The 20,355-nt window shown below is 40.4% G+C and overlaps 1 protein-coding gene across 3 annotated transcripts in view; it reads left to right on the top strand.

Annotated features, from left to right (window-relative positions):
* The window catches only part of GALNT7 (polypeptide N-acetylgalactosaminyltransferase 7), a 71,835-nt gene that overhangs the window by 23,853 nt on the left and 27,627 nt on the right, over nucleotides 1-20,355 (top strand). For 2 of the 3 annotated variants that reach the window (XM_042014912.1, XM_042014911.1), the window contains exon 2: nucleotides 7,386-7,841. In XM_042014912.1, coding sequence (XP_041870846.1) covers nucleotides 7,386-7,841 — 456 coding nt within the window. The remainder of the gene's footprint in view (nucleotides 1-7,385; nucleotides 7,842-20,355) is intronic. The other variant, XM_042014914.1, reaches the window with a different exon arrangement.

Raw genomic sequence — 20,355 nt, forward strand, 5'->3', positions numbered from 1 at the left:
CTTGTGAGAGACTGAGTTTGGCACAAAGCACTCTGGCCAGGCCTCTGGGTAGTCTCTGCTTTCAATGAAGGTATCTAAACTTCTCAAAGTAAAGGAATTAACTCAGTCTGGACCAGATGCATATGAGTGTGACAATTGCATTTGTAGAAAATCCAGACTCCAGGAGAGACATAGCCAGCAGGAAGTTCTGGGGGAGCAATGTCATTGGAAAAGGGAGTGAAGAGCAAGGAGAGGGGGTAAAGCGGTGCAAGTTGAAAGAGCAATTGTGGCAGGATTGCATTACTTTGCTTGAGTTTTAAATGATACGTGCACAGCAAGGCCAAAGAGGATGACGGAAGTATCATTAGGTGCCCTGACAAGTGAAAGATCATATCACAACGGAACAATTTCATTTAAATGGGCTACTTAGATGGGTATTGTACTGACATCCAAATGTGGATACATATCTTTAAACAAGGTATTCTGCAAGTAAGCAGGTAAAACTCAGGATTGATTATGCTCCCTTCTGTTAGCCAAATAACCAGGGAATCAGGTTATTCAACTGAAAATAAGTATCCTTCCTTCTTCCATAGGATTTGTTATCTGAGGGCTTCCATAGATTAATACCAGTTTCTGTGCCTTGTGAATGACCGTGTGAAATGTTGGCTGCAGACCATGGCAGTATGCAGCATTGGCCTGAAGTCGCTGTCCTAGATGAATGTTTTTGCTGTGACAAAGTAGATGGTATCCAAGAAGACAGGAAGAGCTAGTTGGCCTTCTTGCCCAGGAAACTCATTCAAAAAATGAAATAAATTTGATAAACTAAGGCTTATCTTCTTCAGCATCTTTCTTGAACTCACAGGTTCAAACACCAGCCGAGATGACCTCAGATATTGTTTGGTTTTTGACTCATTACTAGATAACAGGAGGTTGTTTTAGTCCATTATTTGGAATCAGTGATACAGAGACTCATGTAGATTAATGCAAGTCAGTCAGAACTTGAATGCTAAATTCTGTCAAACTCCTTCATCATAGCAGAACACTGAGCTGTTAACAATTTCACATCTTTACAAACAGTTCCTCTCCTTTACTATGTGCCCTTCTTAGTTTTGGATGTGCCACTTGCTTTTCCACAAGCAATGCTCTCAAATCTCAGGAATGTCAGCTGTAAAATAGAATAAAATTGTTGATCTTTCTCCCCACTAAATTGTTTCGCCTTGGCTAGCACAGGTAATTTTGGGGCTCAAAAGTCCTGCTACTTTGTTATTCTGTCAGTGGGCTGAGCCAACATTAATGGCTGTGGTCTGCTGATATCTACTGAAAACTCAGTGACTTCTGTACTGCAGAAGTGTATGTACTAGTGATTGTCCTGTTCTGCCTTATCAGACAGGACATAGGAAGTGAGTGGGAAAGGGATTTCGCTCCCTGCAGATGACTAGCAGTATTATTACAGGTATCTATTCCTGGCAAAACTTTTCATCTCAGGGAGGTGCTTGGGATCTGAGAGAAGGCAAGCTGGATAAAGGATGGTGCAGGGCATTGAATAGTATATCACATGTCAGTCAGCTTGATAGATGCTGTGAAATCTAGGAAACAGGTGAAGGAGGAAGTTGCCCTGCTGGTTTTTTTAGTTAAATTTCATGAAAAGAAGAAATCAAAACCAACCCACAACGTTTTATTTTCCATTCCTCAGGTATAGGTGGGAGTACAAAACACATTAGTATAGAAATGCTGCTCAACACACATTTCTCCAAAGCTGCCTGTGGCCCTTGCGCCTCACTTACACTTCACGGTTATGTATTTTTTAATAAGTAGAACATACATATATGTGAATATGCATATAGTGTAATGCTTGCTTGTTTATATCATCACAATTATTTTTAATTGTTTGGACTTTGTGATTCATAAGTGGCCTCTGGCCAAGTTTTGTGCTGAACACTCCAAAAAATAATAGATGTGGTCATTGTCTTATAGGATTACTTGCTTTTTGGAGATGCCATCACAGCAATGTGTCTGTGGTACAAAGCTGTATAGTCATGGTAGTTCTATGTACCAAAACTTATTCCAGGGTGGTAGATATGAATTAGTCTTGTTTAAATTTGTTTTGTTTCCCCCAGGATGTTTAAGGGGGCAGAAATCTACTATGGAGAGGTAGCACTGGTTGCATAATGGACTTTCATATTGTCAGTTTATGTCCAAATTGAGGGCAGCTATGAACATAAGAATATAGCTTACAAATTTATATTTTCTTGGAATTGCTGGTGACAAATACCATCAACAGCATGGTTTGTCACATGGGTTGCACAAAGCATGCAATGGAGCAATTTAGCAATCTGTTAGTTTTACAAACATGCATTTTTAAACTTCAGAAGTTTTCTCTAACTTAGTGTAAAATTGTATTTATCTCTGTGTTTGTGCAGTTCTCATAAATGATCTGTTCTAAGTATGCATTCCATCACCTTTGGAGTGCCTCTGAAGTACACTGAGAGGAGTCATAGCAGGATAGAGACTGTTTTGCCCAGGCACTGTGACAGCAAATGGCCCTTTCAAGCCAGATGACTTGAATGTCATTGCTCATATCTGACAAAAGAACTCTCGTGGTCCAGCTTCAGCCCTAATTTAGTCAACAGGATTGCCTTGTGATGAAATTGCTTGATGGAAGGTTTAGCAAAATATGATTTAGAGGCAGTGCTGCATGTGGAGCTTAAAACAGACTTTTTTTGTGCAAAAGTTGTAGTGATTGAAAAGGTTTCTTTTTTTTTTTTTTTTTTTTTTTTTTTAAGTGATAGCCGAAGGGCCGTAGATCTTTATCCTTGTTTGGGAAGCTGAGTGTTTTTCCATTTGTGTGTGCTTCTGGTCTGCAGCTGGTCCTGCAGTGGGTATAATTCCTAGTTGCTCAAATGGAGGCTACTATGGCAGGGGTGGGAGGTGGGAGGTCTAATGGGATGGAACCCTTTAAGAGTCAGACAACTGTGTTGAGGCAATCATTGCTTGTTTTACTTCTTCTGAAGTTCTCAAATGAAAATTCTGAAGCAAATCCACTTTTTTAACATCAATTTTTTTTCAGACATTATTTCATAGACAGTTTTAGGGAGTTGCCATTCTTGAACTAGTTACTGAAGAAAAGCAGATTATGCAACTTTCACATTGGCAGTTTTATTGCCAGCTACAACTCCAGCCCTCCTACCAGATGACAGTTCTTGCAGCTTTATTAAGACCTCTCACGGTTTTTCCTTTTACTTTGTGTAATTTATAGGCATATTTTCAAAGGGAAACAGTTATGTTTTCCATACCTTCAACTGCATTCCTGTCTTCTGCAATAAGGCACCTAATTTGTGAAGTAAAATGACAATGAATAACTCCCATTTTTTTATTTACAAGTCAGGTAGTGACTGTATTTATGTCACGTCACTGTTTTGGAAACACCCATTGCAGTTACTCATACATATTTCCCTAAGGAGTGAAAAAAAAATTCAAAAAATAAAGAAGCATGCAGCAAACTGGATCTAGAAAACTGGTAGGAAATCCTAGGTCCAGCCCTATGGAAAAAAATAATGATCTGTGGAAAAAACTTTTTTCTATATTATGTGTCCTTTTTATAAAGATGTAATGAGATTTTGTTGGTTTTGTTATTTGTCTTTAGATGTGAGAGAATATGCAGTTTTTGCTTCTCTCCCCTCATTTTTGGACAGCATAGAAGTGCTGTTTTCAGATGTATGTTGTGCTCACTTCTGCTGAGCCCTCCCTTCACCTTGCTGTTATTATCTTTTTCAAAGCTTTTAAAATAATTTTCAGATCATCTTGTTTTGCCACTTTAGAAAGGTTTTTGTGGTTTATATTTTTATATGCATGCCTTCCAGTTTGACTGTTGTTGTATGACTACTTTTACCTGAGCCAAACTTGTAATCAGTGAGGAACACTGATTAAAAATTATTTCAGATTTTTGATATTTTTGATATGTCATTATTTTTTTTTTTTAAGGGCGTGTGGATCATAATTCATAAAAGAGAGAGGAAGCTCTAGAAGTTCCTAACTAAGACATTGTGGTTTATAAGATGACTGAAGTAGTTCTTTGATTGTGGTTTGACTTTGCTTTTTTTCCAGACAGTATTTGGAAAATTCTTGTCTCAGTTATCTGTGGAGAAATGAATAACATCCTGTAGCTGTTGTCTGCACCATGCACTTAAACACTGCTAGTTCCACTTCTGTTTTTTTAACTGTCCACAAAATGCTGAGATTAAGTTAATTTTGTTCATAGCATCCCATATGATTGCTGTGTTTTAGGTGTGTGTCCAGGGATATGGTGGAAGGAGTGAGCAGCTGTGTCATGCTGAGGTTTGCAGAAGGTTAACCCACAAGTGCCTTCTATCTTATTTGTCCTCTGTGCATAGATATTGGGGTCAATGAGTGTGTCTGTGTGTTAGAGTATAATTTCCTTGTTTTAGGAAATATTTTTCTAGGCCAGCACATATGGAATATATTTGGTGCGTAGAAGGGAACTGCAAATAAATGCATTATAATGCAAATTGTGCATACCAGTTATAATGAGGCTAAGTGTAATACAGGATAAGTCATAGGTCTGACAGCAGCAAAATAAACAAGTTTCTTTCAGAAGTGTTATGCTTCAGTCAAAGAATTGGCTAAGTGGAAGCTCATAATTGTTTTATAGGTAATGGAAGTGGAATGAAAGGCTATTTAATTCCACACAATAATAAGTAATGAGGGGAAAAAGAAAGTCCTGTCTGATGGAGACTAATGATCCAGGGTGATGACTGAGCGTGGCAGTGTGCAAACCTGGCTACTTTAGATGCTGCCTTCCCTTTGGACTTCAAGCATCTACAGCTGTTTAATTCAAATTTTCATAAGATTTCTCCCAGCCCTTTTACTGTCCCCCTATGGACCTGTCATCTGTCTCAGTTAACAGTGGGTTTCCATTTGGTTTATCCATCACTTTCATGATTTTTTAAACTTTAGTTATATGTCCCTAAGCCATCACATCTCCAAACTGCGGAGTCTTGGAGATGAAAGATGAGTGGCCTTTCTGGTCTTTCATCTCAAGATACCTTTCTACCTTCTCCTTGATTCTGGTTACCCAACTCTGTACTTTCTCTGACTCCTTTTGAGATGTGGAGACCAGAACTAAATATTACTGAATACATAAATGCATGAAATTTTATGTAGTCAAAATTATGCTCTCTTTAAGCATCCTTCCTATGATGCTGTCTGTTTTGCTGGCTTTTATAGCTTCCTCCGCACTCAGAGCAGGAATTAGATGCAAGCTGAGAGCTCAGCAGTGTTCTGACAGTCTAGTGGCGAAGCCTTCCTTTTGATTTCTAGGTTTAAGTGTGAGATGGTGCTCTCTTCAAAAGTCCTCTCAGGGCTTTATTTAGATCCATGGCAGCCTTCTACTTGCTTGCAAAATGTGCCTTTTCACATGCCCTTAAACTTCCCTTTTTTAACACAGACTTCTGAGTTCCTCAAAAAATGATGATGGAATAACAGAATAATGTAACTCCTCTGCATGTTGTATGTCCTCCCTGTTTAAACTATCACAGAGAACTCAGAAGGTTTCTTGAATAAACTATTTTGAATTGGAGCCAGTCTGACTCCCATTGTTACCATGTTAACCTAGAAATATTCTATACTGTATTTTTCTTAATTTCTGAAGGTTTTTTATGTGGATTGATGTGAGGAAAATAGTGTAAAGTAGTAGGAAGTGTTGTGTGGTTTAATTAAACATGGACATGCGTCAGCACTGTACCCTTGTTGCAGTAAAGGCAGAGTGCGTAATGGGTGGATGCCCTAGAAAGAACTTAGCTGTCTGGAGTTCTGTGTGTGGTTTCTCCTCCCACACTGCCCCAACACGGGAGAGATGTTAACAGATGCAGAGGACCCAGAAAAGACCTGCTAGAGAGGCTGGGTTTGGCTGGAGAAAAGTCTAATGGGGAATTTAATTGCATCTTTTCACCCTAAAAAGAGAAGTTGCAGAGAAAATGGAAATAAATTCTTGTGATGGGTGCAGACTGAAAGGAAAAGATGCAACATGAGAAACTTCTGCTGAGGTATGAAGAAAAAAACTTCACTGTGAGATGGGTCAAGCAACTGGAACGGGTTGTCCTGAGAAACTGGACAAAGGGATGTGACTGGACAAGCCTCTGAGAAGCCCCATCTAACTGTGAACTTGCCTTCAGCAGGTTTGATTAGGTGACATCCTTCTGATCTCAAATTTTTTTTGATTCTGAGACATTGCTAAAATGTGTGTTGTTTCCTGCAGATTTCTGAATGATCTGACATTTGTCCTGCTTACAAGTAAACAATTTTAGCAGGAAATCTGAACCTTCAGCAATGTTTCCCTAATCATACTTGGACAGTAGTACTGAAAAAAGCAGTGTGTTTTGGAGCGCTTTCATGGGTGGTGCTGTTGTATTCTGGAGACTTCACACTCAGACACTTCAAAGCCTTTCTGTCTATTTCTTCCAAAATCACACACCCTTGTTCTAACCATACCAACCTCGCTGATCACTGAAAATGCTGAGCAGTTTTCAAAATCCTAGCCTTTCTTCTCAGTGAGAACTTCAAATCTCCTGGTGGGGAGAGAGGGAGGAGTGCAGTGAAATTGTTTTAAACAAGGATGCTAGAGATGCCAGTGGCTGTGGCAATTCTCTTCACCCCAGTACTGCCTCCCCAGGCAGGTCTGCCTGTGTCCATGCAGCTGATCTCATTTCTGCCTGTTGTTCCCAATGCCATCAGTGCCACCTCCCAGCTGTAAATAAACTGTTGCAGCAGAGGGAGCTTGGTGGGAGTGAGTTGGGGGGTGCAGGGGGGTTGGTGGAGGGTAGGGACTATATGTGGCTCGCAGCTGCCGCAGATGTGTGTGCCAGATTACTCGTAGTTACAGCAGTCTTTCCCATCTGAGGCTGTATCTAGCAACCACTGAGACCCTGCTGAGCTCTGAGTCACAAGTGCACATAGAAACCCCAGAAACAGCCCCTGTCCAACAGTGGGACCAAGGCCGCTGTGCTCTGGAGTGTGGCACTGTCTGCCTCCATGTCACCTTCTCCTTCATAAAACGCTCTGTCAGTGCCCCCTGCATATCAGTTTGAACTACAGCTTGAACTACATTCAAGTTAACGTGTCCTACATGGGTATTTGGTCTTTGGGAGTGCTTTGGGCATTCAGTCATTTCCAGGACCAACTCACCGAGGTAAGTGTGGACAACGGCTGGTGATGTTCTCCAGTGGTCAGTAGCCTTAGTAAAACGTGTTCATTCAGCCTCTCAGCAGAGACTTCTCAATACTTGCTCAACATATATTTGGTACCAACTCTTAGTGCATTAAGCTACTGGATGTAAATAAAAAAAGGATCATCAGTTGACATGGTCTGCTGTTTCTCTATGTGTGTATATAGGATGACAAAGAAGCCAACAGACCCCTGCCAAACAAAGGAGACCACGGACTAGGAAATGAGAAGTTCAAACCTGTGGTACCTTGGCCTCATGTTGAAGGTGTGGAAGTGGACTTGGAATCCATTCGAAGGAAAAATAAGGCCAAAAATGAACTAAATCATCATGGTGTTGATAACAAGCAGCAAAACATCATCCAGAGGCAGTATCTCACATTTAAACCTCAGACATTTGTATACCCAGATCCTGTGTTACGACCTGGAGTCCTTGGTAATTTTGAACCCAAAGAGCCTGAGCCTCATGGAGTTGCTGGTGGCCCTGGAGAGGAAGCAAAGCCATATGTTTTAGGACCAGATTACAAAGAATCCATTCAAGCCAGCATTAAAGAGTTTGGGTTTAATATGGTGGCAAGTGATATGATCTCACTAGATCGGAGCGTTAATGACTTGCGTCAAGAAGAGTAAGCAAACCTTCTGTTTTCTCTTAGCTCTGTTTTTATGGGATTCAGTTATTTGCTTTCCATATATCTGAGTTGATGCTTAAAATACTATTTATTAGGCCTCTTAAGGCTTCTTGTACTGAAGGTATGAGTGCTATACTATTAACACGTTTCCATATATTCTTCTTAATGCTGTTGCAATGATTCCTTTCATGAATACTTAAGCTATAGTGATTTATCTCTGAAGTAATCTGTTTTAGTGTCTCATTGCATGTATCTGCATGTTCCATGTCTAGCCACAGTCTTTGTTGTCATATCTTTTCTTAATCCATAAATTCTTAAGATTTGTCTTCAGGAAGGAAGGATTATCTTTGTTAGACATCCCTATGCTTAGTTAGTTTATTCAGTTTTGATTTACCCCAATGCTTTTAAAATGGACCATAAATAAAGAGAGAACAGAAACAAAGAAATACTGTTCTCTTTAAATAACACTGCCTAATTACCTGCAGTAACAGAAGTATGGATCTGCCACAGTGCTTGTTGGAATAGTTTTCTAAGAGTTTCTCTCAGCATTTGTTCTAAAGAGGGAACAAATCTTAGAAAATACATTAGTTTACTTGCTGAAAGGGTGTCTACTTTGTTGTGGGAAAATTCTGGAAAGTTGCTAACATTTGTTCAAGAATTACTAACAGGTTTACACAGTCTATTCTAACTTTTGATATATGTTGAAGCCAATTTTGCTCTCAGGTTAATCTGCATTTGATTTAATTTTCCGTGTTAAATATCAGCTAGGGACAGGCTTCTGTGCAAACTGATTTAATGGTAGGGTATTTTTTTTTGGTTTTTGGGTTTTTGGTTGGGGTTTTGTAGGCAGTGTATGAATTTAGATATTAAGTACTTTGCAATTTTCACTTCCCCCTCATCTCCAGCAATGGGGATCCCTGGACTGGGTGCCTATCTCCGGGCTGTATGTGTCCAGCTGTGGTAAATAATCTGTTGGTGGTTTATTGACTGGTTACTGGGGCTCTGCTAGGGGCTTTTATGATGGTGTTTTTTTCATTTTGCAAGGTAGGAGAGAACTGACCAGCTGTGAGTCTGACTCATACCCATGCATGTACAGCTGCTTGAATTTACTGCATGGTGTACACTCATTGAAAGCAAATTAAGCACATGGAGTGCAGCATTTCACTTCCTTTGTGCTGTGTTTCTCAGGTGACTTACTAAAGGTTTCCACTTGCTGGCAGTCAGAGGAGAGGACCATGCCTGTCTGCTGCTGGTGGCAAGGAAGTGCCAGCTGTCCTGGGGCTTCCCTTTGTTTCTCTTTCTTTGCTGTGCTCAGAAGTTGGTCCTTCATACTAAAGAGATTTTTCTGAAAGGGAAGAAATGGTCTGGGTAACCTGTGTAGGTCAGCATTTTCTTTTTAGGAGGTTATTCCCTAAACACTGCTGCTTCTGCTGAGGCATTTGCAGCCACTGGGATCCCTTTTGTAGGAGGCAACAGGACTAAGAAAACTTGAAGAAAAAACATTTTCCTGTCAGGTGTTGTGATTAACTGAGCAGGGTGGAGCTGCTTGTTGCCTGCTATTGCCAGGAGCTCATTTTGGCAGAACAGGCTTTGGCCCTGCCTTCTCTAGAGAGAGGAAAGGAAAGAGGTGGAAGCACACTCCTTCCTTGCCCTTCACTCTGTAGGAGTGAAGCAAGGACAGCAAAGTGGAAGATGGCAATGTGTCACATGCGGGTGGAATGGGCTGCCTCTGCCCAGGTGAGCTGCCAGATCTTAGGCAGCAGAACTCAAGTACTCCCTCCCCTTCATTTTTACTCGAGGTGAAGGGCATCAGAGAGCATATGTATCTGCCAAGTAGTTCCATACCTGTAGCTTCCTGAAGTAATTTTGGCATAATCTCAGAATTTGTCTTCTGGTCTGAAGGACATTAATAAATAGATATTTTGAAAAATTATTAAATACTTTGAGGAAGAGGAGGGACAGCCGTGAAAAGATGAATTTTAGAAACTGTTCTCTTAAAGCACAGCTGCAGATAAGCCTTCGTGGAGGTCAAAGCCAGCTGCTCAAATCAAAGTTAGGTTTTAGTATTTAATGTTCTAAGCAAGTAAACAGAACAGCATGAAAAAACAATGTGAACAAAAGGTATCTTTCAGACAACATTATATCACTTATTTTATGTACTGAATACTTGGGATGCTTGCAATTCCCTAAACAGGTTAAAGGTTTATAGCTTCTGTGTCTCTCCTGGGAACAGCAGAAGAGAGGGGGAGCAATGTGAGATTGGCTGATATTGCTGTATGCTTTCAGGCTTCCACATGCTCTCTTTGCTGCTCATCCCCCAATACCAGCGAGAAATGCAGCAAAAGGTAGCAGATTACCTATTGGATGCACCATTTATTTTCCTCCCACTGATCTGTTTAAAAAGACCAGAAGCCTTTGTGGTTGATAAGGCCAGCCAACATTCACTTTTATCCTACCAAAGAGCAATATAGTGATATTTTTTTGGTTAGTAGTATGTTTGCATTGCTAAGTGAGGAAGATCTTTCCGGTAAAGACTGGGTTGTTCGTTCATAGAGAGATAGACCTCCCTTCAGCCCTCTCTTTCTTCAAGCATCAGAACTTTTAAGCGTTACCCTGTGCAGTCAGGTTTGTTCAGTGAAGTATGCCAAATGCTTTCCCAGGCTGTGCTAGCAAGAGTGAAATACTGCTGCAAGAACTCTCAGCTTAAAAGCCATGCAGCCTCAGGGCTTGTCCCTGCTGGAGGGAGAAGAAGGAAGAAATGCCAATAAAAGGAGATTCAATTCTGCTATGTTTGGATTTGACTTTGTAGTCTGACATGTTGCCAGGATGATTTGCCAGCTGCCTTTATTGATTCAGTAGGAACTTTGCTGGTGATTCTGGGCAGTCTCAGCTGCTGTAAAAAGCCTTAACTCTTGCTGCATCCTGTAGAGAGGAATGACATGGGATGGTGTGTTGAAGATTTTTGTCAGGTACATCAGAATATTTCTGCTTTGCCACTTACTCTTGGCTTATGGATTTTAACCAATATATTTCAGTGTTGATGCCCAGCACTTGTGTTGACATACAACAAGTCATAAGTTTGGTTAAACAAAATCAAGAATATATGGGTATATGTTTAAAAGTCAGTGCACAAAATTGAAAAGATGGCTCATCTCACTGCAGTCTTTCAGCACTCCGCAAGAGAGCCGGGGGAACATAAACTGGGTTATGGTAGAGAAATACCTGTTTTCCACCTTGTTTCTAGCTGCAAAGAAGTAGAGCAGGCTTAGCAGGCCCTGCCTAAACCTCTATACAGTAGCTGGAAGAAAACTGTTTCTTTAAACTTGGTGATTTTTACCTTTTTTGGATCTATTTTTATCATCTTGATAGGTGGCAGCTGTTTAAGAGCAGTCATTTATATTGAATTTTATATGTTATCACTGTTTCCTAGCAGACCTGCAATAAAATTAATGTTAGCTTTTGGGAAGAAGAATATTAATTTTATTGCTCCCTGAATTCTACTTTTTTGTAATCAGGAGTCTGCACAGAGGTAGAGCTGAAGTAAAATTAGAGTGATAAATTTTCTGGATTATTTTGGATCCGAGATAAGGAAATAAATATTTCCATGCTAAGGAAATAAAAAAGGGATCTAGGTTTGAGGATGAATGCCATCGAGTAACAAGGTATGTTCTCTCAAAAAAAAGCCCCAAGAGATCACTGTGGAGAATCACTGCTAGGAATAACAAGAATTGAGTTGTTTAACCAGTATAATGATCCACTTGCCCAGAGTAACTGAAAATAAAATTTAACTTAAAAAATGCATCTATGCTGGGTCTGACCAGTGAATGTTTTTCTTGACAACTTTAGCTCTGGCCAAAAACATACGCTAGTGAGAAAAAGTAAAAGAATGGATAAGCTTCATTCCTGGCAACCAGTGCACTGGGACACTTGAGCCAAAAATTGCAATGCGGTTGTCATGCTTCATAGACGGCTTTCTGTGCACAGACTTGTCTTTTGAATGCATTTATAGTCTTGAAATTAATGACATCTTGAGTCAGTGGCTGCAGAATGTGGTGCTTGTTTTAACCTCTCCTCCCAGATATGGATACTGTTACGTACCTCTGTGTCTCTGCTGCCCTGTGCTGTGGGAATATCAGAGACCTCTCCATGAAGTTGCTATATAAATGTTTCATGTTCCATCCTTATTATTCCTGCTATTTTATTTCCCTTTTCATTAACTCTGAGCTAAAATTCTGAAAGACCTATTTGCATTTGACTCCAAGATTTTTAATTTTTTTTTCCTCCTGGTGGTAATGCACTGAGTATATGCACTGAGTGGTCTAACACTCCATATACAATCATTTGCACTTGCACTGAGCTCTCCTGCTGGCTCATTTCCTTGACAGAGTTCTTGAATTATTCTGCAGCTGTTTATAGTCATTTTAATTGCAACTACCAAGAACTTCCTTATTGTTCAGGAATGACCTGGAAGAGGAGTTGGACTGCTCAGCTTCCAGCACAGACATTTATGCTGCTTACAGTCTCGAACACACTTAAAATTTGGAATTAATAGACTTTAGCAGTTATTAGCCTAAGAAATCTGCCATACTTTGATGAAGAACTATGCCTGTAAAGAAAGCAAAGTACCTCATCAAATACTTTGGAAAGTCAGTTACTGTATTAATAGCCTCACTCATGTCCACATAATTTTTGATTTCTTCAAAAGATGATAATATTTTTCTGTGGCATGGCTTTTTTTCCACAAAAGCTGTGTCTATGGTTTACTAATTTTGTTATTTATTACTAGCTTCTATTCAACACAGAAGTAGGACTTAGTGCTCTGCAGTTCTTTAGCTTCCCAGAGCCCTTTGACAAAAAATTTGTGTCATGTGTTTCTCTGTTTGATAACGAGACTGGAGTCAGCAATACTTACACTCTACAATAGTTTGTCAGTTTATGTTGCATTGTTTGGGAGATACTGGGTTTATTAAAAATAAAAAGAAGGCCATGAGGCTATTCATGGCAGAAAATTCCAGTAGAAGCTATCATGCAGATTATCTGAAGATAGGAGTATTTAGTAGGAAGTATCACTGTGTACTTGCCCTTTTTTATTCTCTTCGTCGGGTATCTGGTGTTGGGCACTGCTAAGAGTTCAACGGAAATGCTTAATTTGGCCTTCCTGCTTCTGAAGTGGTCTCTTGTCATTTTGATTGTGTATCAGCCCAACAGACTTTCTGGCAGGCATCCTACTTCTGGTGCTTGAAAAAAATATTTCAATAGCAGCTTTCATGCTTCAGTAAGCTATTTCTCAAACTTGGGTTTTGGGGTTTTTTGGTTATTTTTTTTACTTGATCTTATTATTTACATGCACTTAGCTTGAATTAATGCTCATTTTTGTTTCCCTTGTTTGGACACCACTCTGTGCTTTTAAAGAATGTATGTCTTACTGCTAATAGCATCTGGTTTTTAATCATGCTGTCTTTCCCTTCTTCACAGTTCCCTTTTTCAAAAGGAGGTGTCTCCTGCCTGTGTCTTCTGTCCTGTCAGGTGCTCTGATTCTTCCATACACGTCACAGTGTCTTTCTTGGACAACCAGTAGTTCTGTGTAGTTCTATTGATGGCTTCCCCTTATCCTTATGCTAGACAATCCCTGACACACTTAAACTCTAGTAAACTGTCTCTGATTTATTCTAGCAGAAGGCAGTCTTTCATGGACTAAAGTTAACTAAAGTTAATCAGTTCCGAAAATTTCACCCGCTGCTAATGAATTCAAGGTCATCATTTCCTGGATCCTGCTTCTTGAAGGTGGGCAAGAATTTGTTTTAGTCAGTCCTCAGGAACTGCTGTCAAGCACCAGGACCTTGTAAATATGGTAGAGCATGATCTCACAATGACATCACAAGCTTCCTCAGTGCCCTCTGGTGCCATCCATCCAGTCCCATGGACTTGTGCCATGTTTATCCCCTTTGCTGTGATACATCCAGGGAGGTGGTCCCTGGCTCACCTCTGTGGTGGATATTCCTTCCCTTCTGCAGGCTGCCCCTAGACTCAGGGACATAGGAGGTGTGACAGCAAACCTTACAAGTAAACAGTGAAGAAAATCAGATGTTGAGTGTCTGGGTCTTTTATGTGTCCTTTGACACTAAATTTCATTTCTTTTATCAGTATATTCATGTTTTCTTTAGTTTTTCTTTAGCCTACAAGCTCTTCTCGTTGCCCTTTCCATCTTACGGATTTGAACTCCACAAAGCTTTGTCTTTACTTCTCTCTTTGTGGGCTCAGGCAATATTTCTTTACTCCTTCTAGGTAGCTAGTCCATGCCTCTACCTTCCCTCCTCTACCTTCTGGCATTCTTGGTGCAGCCAGGTGGGTTTTCTGCCATGCCTGTTCAACTTACTTCATATGGGAATGGATGGCTCCTGTGTTTTGGGGAGGTTGTCCTCAAAGATGCCATTCCTTGGCCCTTTTTGACAAAGTTGTAGCACCCAACCCAATTAACTTCTTATGGCAAATATAAGGAAACATGTAAATAATGCATGGAAGAGTCAAAAAGGGAGAGAAAACTGCCTGATGGACAAAACCAGTGATGACTACAGATGTAGAGCTCTGGGAAGAGTCTGGTGTATGGCTCACAGGAGCTGCACCTGGTTATACAAGACCAAAGCAGTGCAAGATGTTCCAAGGAATCTGTATTTCTAAAAAATACATATCCATGATGCATTAGTTGCAGTAGCCTCTTTTTATACTTCTAGCTCAAAACCACTTAGAATCAATGTAGGTTTTCCTTTATGAATTCCACTTTCACAGTAGAACGCTCCAGTCCACACCTGCCATTTTCATTCCTGTATTTTTCTGGGTTTGAGCCATGCTAATTGCACTTTTGAAGTCAAGAAGCATTCTCTTACAGTATATTTTAAATGGTGCACTGTGGAACTCCCTGTTTCTCCTATTAACAAACTTGCACTACTGTAGAGCCCTTGAGCCAGGGATGTTCTTAGTGCCGATCAGATTTCATGCCAGGGTAATTAACTGTGTTGGCTGAAAGAAAGGATTAGAGCTCAACATGCTTTGCTCAGGCTTGATATGCTGTTGTTATCCAACCCATGGAAGAATTGCTTACAAGTTATTCTTACTGACCCAGAAGGTTTTAGTCTTGTGACTTTATTTAAGCTAGCTGGTTTTTGACAGCTTCTTTTGACAAGTGTTGAAGGAATTTTATCTGGAATAGTTTGACTGGGAGAGGAAACATCATTAATGTTTATGGCATGAGACAAATTAATCTCTTGATGGATTTTTTTTTTCAGTATGACAATAAATAACTGCTGTCTACTCATCACAGTGAGCCAGAATTTCAGCTGCATCACCCACACACATCTGTCAGTATGATCACAGCAGAATAAATATTTTTAAGTGTTTTTTCCTTCTGCGGATTATCCAGTTTGAGTTTTCCTTTATAAGGACATTATTGCTGTTACAGGGCATAGCCCCTGGGCCGTACAAATTTGTACTTGAATAATTGGATCTGTTGCCACAGGTCACCTTTGACTTCAAACAGAACAACTGACAATGAGCCTTTGTTGAAAAACCTGAAAAGGTAACTCTTCCTTGCTTGAGTACAGTGTTGTGTGCATAGAGAAATGTATTTTTGGACAACTGTTCTTGCAGCTCATTTTATAAAATGAAAGGGAATGAGAATTGGCTTGTTTTTAAAAATTGCACATGTAGTTTTAAAGGGTGTTGGTTTTATTTTTCAATTAATTTTAGCATAAAAAGAGGAGGGAATTCTTGCCAAAAATAGACTTCTAACTTTACTAAGAATGCGTACATGCAGAGCTGTGTGATAGTAAGACAGAGCTGTTAGTAAAGATGCTTTTCCTATCATAGTTTGATGGTGACAGCTTGGACCCTTTGTGTGGTCCAAATGCTATTAAAAATACTGAATTGTATAGAAAATGGTTAGTGCTGGACTGGAGTAAAAAAATACCAAAATCTTTAGTTGTAACTAGTTACTCAGGGTATAAAATAAGGCAGATGAGTCTTGGCTCCCCATTAGAAATGGACAGTCTTATCTGGGCAAAAAACATGAATTTAATATGTTCTCTTCCAGTAAGTAGTTACTTGTCGAGTCAATCTTGTTGTAGTTAAGAAGGTTGAATATAAAGGCTCTGGAGTGGAGCCTGCTTTCTTCAGGAATGTGATTAGTTCCTTAATTATAGCACTTTACAAATTACATATTTGATACTGTTACAAGAAAAAGGATTTCAATAATTACTTTTGGTATCTGTATCATTGGAAATGAGCCATTAGGGACTTGGTTTCATTTCACGTGGTACCTTGGGAAAATCTTTTATTCCAATGCCACATCATACTCTGGAAGTGTTCTGTAACAAAGAAAACTGGTTCTATAGTGTGCGCATAAATTTCTGTGCACCTCAGTGAGAGCTGGGGTTGAGAATCAGGTGAATTATAGTGGTCACACTAAATCAGGAGGGCTAGCTTTCCACTGCAGATTATCAGCTGCCTTATTGCCAGCAAGACTCCTGGAGGGAAAAAAAAATGATGTTTAAATTGTAATTAGCATGTATTGTGAGAGCATCTCATGTGGTCAGGAGATATTTGAATTCCAGGCATTGGCCTTAAAGCAAAACCCAGCATTTTCTGTTAACATTTCAGGTCCCAGTAGTGAAAACTACAGAGAAAATGGGTCCTTTGTCTCTTTAGTGTTGGCTGCTAGCATTTCAAATGTTAAGTTCTGAGGGAGAAATAATTCACCCAAAGAGTACAAAGAGGTTGACAGAGGCACCAGGTGTGTTATCTGTAGTTGGATTTACTTACCTCTCTGTGTACACACATGAAATGAGATGACCAAGCTCTGAACATGACCTCTTACTCAACAAAAACATATATATAACACAGCACCTGGAGTATATTTAAATTGTGTCTTAAACCTTGACTTCAGTGAAGGGGCAGAGAAGAGTGTGAGCGACTTCCTGCAGCTGTTTGTGTAACCCTCCAGGTGCCGGCTTGCAGCATAGAAATTCTGGGGCATGAGGAGGAATCATTTTGCCAAATGAGTTGTAATCTGAATGTGAAACCAAAAAATGAAATGCACTTCTTATGCTCTGTCTTGTTGCTGTGTAACCAGACTGTGCTTTGCTAGAGCATTCAAATAAATGTGCATGATACAAGTTATAATGGAGTCCAGATGAGCATGGGTAGGAACTTCAAGGTTCAACATCTGATGAGCAAGGCATGGTGGAAATACAGTATTTCTGAGAGACTGAGCTCACTGCCTCAGGCTTCTTTCTAGTTGTTTATTACATTAGGTAAAGCCTGTAAAAGTTTGATAAATCCAAAATTAGGCACAGCCTCCCTGCAATACCCACAGTGTGTCACCAGACTGCAGAAGGCCTCTAGAACTGTGAGGTCTTCTTCCCTTCAAACCAAAACAGGAAAGCAGAGGGCTTTTGCTCCATCTGGCTGTATGGGAGTTTCCCCTTCCCTGAGGAAGGGAATTTATTTTAGCCACCTAGCTGCCCCAGCTTTCCTGCCCTGTGGTGTTTATTGCTTCAATTTTTTCAGTGTCGGATAAGTGATAGTATGGGCAAGAATCTTGTGATTAGAAGAATTGCGAAGGTTATTGCTTTAATTCTCCTCTTACCCTAAGGTCGGGTTTCTATGCAAACCTTGCCCTGGATTTGGATTGTGATGCTTTCAGAGGTATGGTAGATGTAGCTTTTGCTTCCAAGGGCAGTAATGATAAAATGTAGCCACATAGCCTTGCAAGTTACTTCAGGAATGGAAATGGGCAAAGCTTGTAGCTATTTTAAAAATAGCAAATGCTGTTTCAGTGTAGGTTTAAGCTGCTTGGTAGCGTGTAATAGAGGTTTTGATGCTGTCTGCAGAAGGGAATAAAACATTTATTCAGCTGATCAGTCTGTGCTTCTTGGGTTGTCTGTTTACTTCTCTTCCAGAACCCCTATTTTGTAAGTTGACTGCTGTAATCTTCTGTTGATGTTGCGGGTGCATAAAAGTACCCTGCAAGGCTTCATAGGTACCAAAGACTGGCTTCACAGGTACCAAATCCAGTATTAGCATTAGATTTACTTAGTTGTATCCTAACAAAGAAATGCCCAGTTCTGTGATCTGTTTCTGTCTATTTTGTCTACTCTAGACTTAGGCAATGATCCTTCTGTCAAGCAGCCAGTCTCAGCTATGACCTTGGTGATGTCACCCATACAGATGAGCAAACAGCTGAAGGTGTTTTGTGAAAAAAAAAAAAAATTCCCATCCATCTTCCTAGGGGTTAGATTCAGTTTACTGCAGTAGTCATAATAAATTGGTGATTTAAAATAAAAAGGAGCCCTGAATTCAGTATTAAAAATATGTAAACAGCATGCTGTCAGCTGAATGCCTATCTCCTTGTAAGACAAGAACAGGACTTACTAGAAAAGGAAACTGAAACTGAAAACGGATCTCCTGACTTATTTTTGGGATTTGCTTGTGCTGGACCCTTTCAAAGAGTTGAAAAAAATGCATGCACTATAAAGCAATTATAATAGGTCATAATACAACTATGAATCTCATACCACTTTAAAAGTGAAATAAAATTTAAAATACAATTTAAAGTTGTGAACAGTTATATATAAATGGAGAAGAGAAATTCCATTTTTTAATGTCGGTTACGATTTCAGGATAAATACTAATTTGAGACCTTCAGCTTTGTACTGATTCAGGGCCCTTATCTTGCAACACTGATTAGCTTCTCAGGAGCTTCTTTGGCTGCTGGAGTGGTTACAGGAATGGGATGGCAGCTGCCTGCCCTCTTGGAGGAATCTGGGCTGGTACATTTTGGTCTTAGCACACAAGTACAGTGCTTTAAAATCCAGAGGGTACTGATGTGTCCTTGATATGTGCAGGTGCAAGTTAGAGAGCTGACCCAGGGGTGGAGAGTCATGATAAGCAGCCATGATACCTCTTCTTCTGGAGCTCAGGTGCTGGTATACTGGGAAAGCTAGGGATTCAGCGTGACAGGAGAAACACTTCTGTTGGCTCCAGATCTTAAACTGCCCTCTATCTGATGGGGCTCACCCTTAAATTGCTGTCAAGGTGCTCTCCTTTTTCAGCTCTTGCGTTTTTGTTGGTGGTTGAATTACTCTTCCAGGAGAAGCAGACTCTACTTCTGGCTTTTTTTTAGCCTGAGGAAATTTGAGTCTATACCTGCATCTTCGGGGGTAGCTAGCAGGGAGTCTGTACAGTCATCCCAGCCTTGGACCAAGTACCCACACTCACAACTGTGGGGCCCCAGGCCATCCTGAGAGCGGGCCGATGAACAGAGTACAAAGCTGTAAGAGCAGAAATTTCCCCAAGCCAAGGAGCACTCCAGGCCAGATGCTCAGCTTCTTGTGCAGAGGGTCTCCTGTAAAAGTGCTCCTCTCTGCTGTGGCTGGTGCCCAGGGATAAGGGGACCTTGACATGGTGCAGGCTCCAGCAGTGCTGTTCCCTCCAGGGGTGGAGAGGGAGTAGAACTAATTCACATCCTAAGTATGCAGGCTAATAGACAGAAAAAACATTACTCACCCTGTTTCTCAATTGGATCACAACTGTGCCTTCGGAAAGGTTTCATCTTGCTTCAATGATGAGTCAGTCCTGTTTTTCCTCAGTAGTACCAGTGCTGATTGGGGAATGGAAAGTTTTTATTCGTGGGCTGATCTGAAGATGTTGTTTATTTTACCCATGAGTTCCCCAAGGAAAGGGGACACAAACAGAGCAGCTCTTCCCTGCAGCACTGCCCAAGGAAGATGTTGCCACCCCTTCGTAGATCTGTGCACACTTGTGCCTCTTTCCCCATACAATTACTCTTTACAGGACTCAGGAAAAGTGATGTGAAGTGTCTAGAGGCAAGCCTGGCTTAAGGATACTACCTTGTCATTCCTGCATATCTGCTGCAATGTGCCATCCTCTCAGCCATATCAATAAGAATTCAAAGATCTTTTTTAAGTGAATTTTTTTATTAATTTGGTGCATAGAGTATTGCCACAGCTGGCCTGCAGGCTACACCTGAAAGGGCACTGTGCTAGTATGTGGGCAGGACCGCACCCAGGGGATGAAGCTAGACCCTCTTTGTTACAAACCCTTCTGTACTTTGAATCTGCTTGTGCCCATTTTCAATAGCTTGCAGCTTTTGCCTAAACATTCATATCTACTTCACCCTCTCTTTTAAAAATGAAGAAAGTTCCTGGAAATTCAGTCATACTTTTTCCTTTTTTGGTGCCTAAAATCTACAGGGAAACCTGTGCTGTAAAATTCAGCTTCAAACATAACGAAAATGCATTTATCATTTCTTGGTATGTGGTTTGCCAACCACTGGATGTCAGTGCTGCTCCACTGAGGAAATGGTCCACTGAGGAAAGCTTTCCCTGCTTCCTTCCCTATGAATGTGAAGGAGATGTGAGCTGACACTTCTGGCTTTTGTCACTCAGATACCTGAGCAACATTCACATTTATTGAAAAAAACCTGCCAGGGAGATTA

This window comes from Corvus kubaryi, unplaced genomic scaffold, assembly GCF_017639235.1.
Source record: "Corvus kubaryi isolate FWS band 111438036 unplaced genomic scaffold, C.kubaryi_AGA036_p1.0 split3-131, whole genome shotgun sequence".
NCBI lineage: Eukaryota > Metazoa > Chordata > Aves > Passeriformes > Corvidae > Corvus > Corvus kubaryi.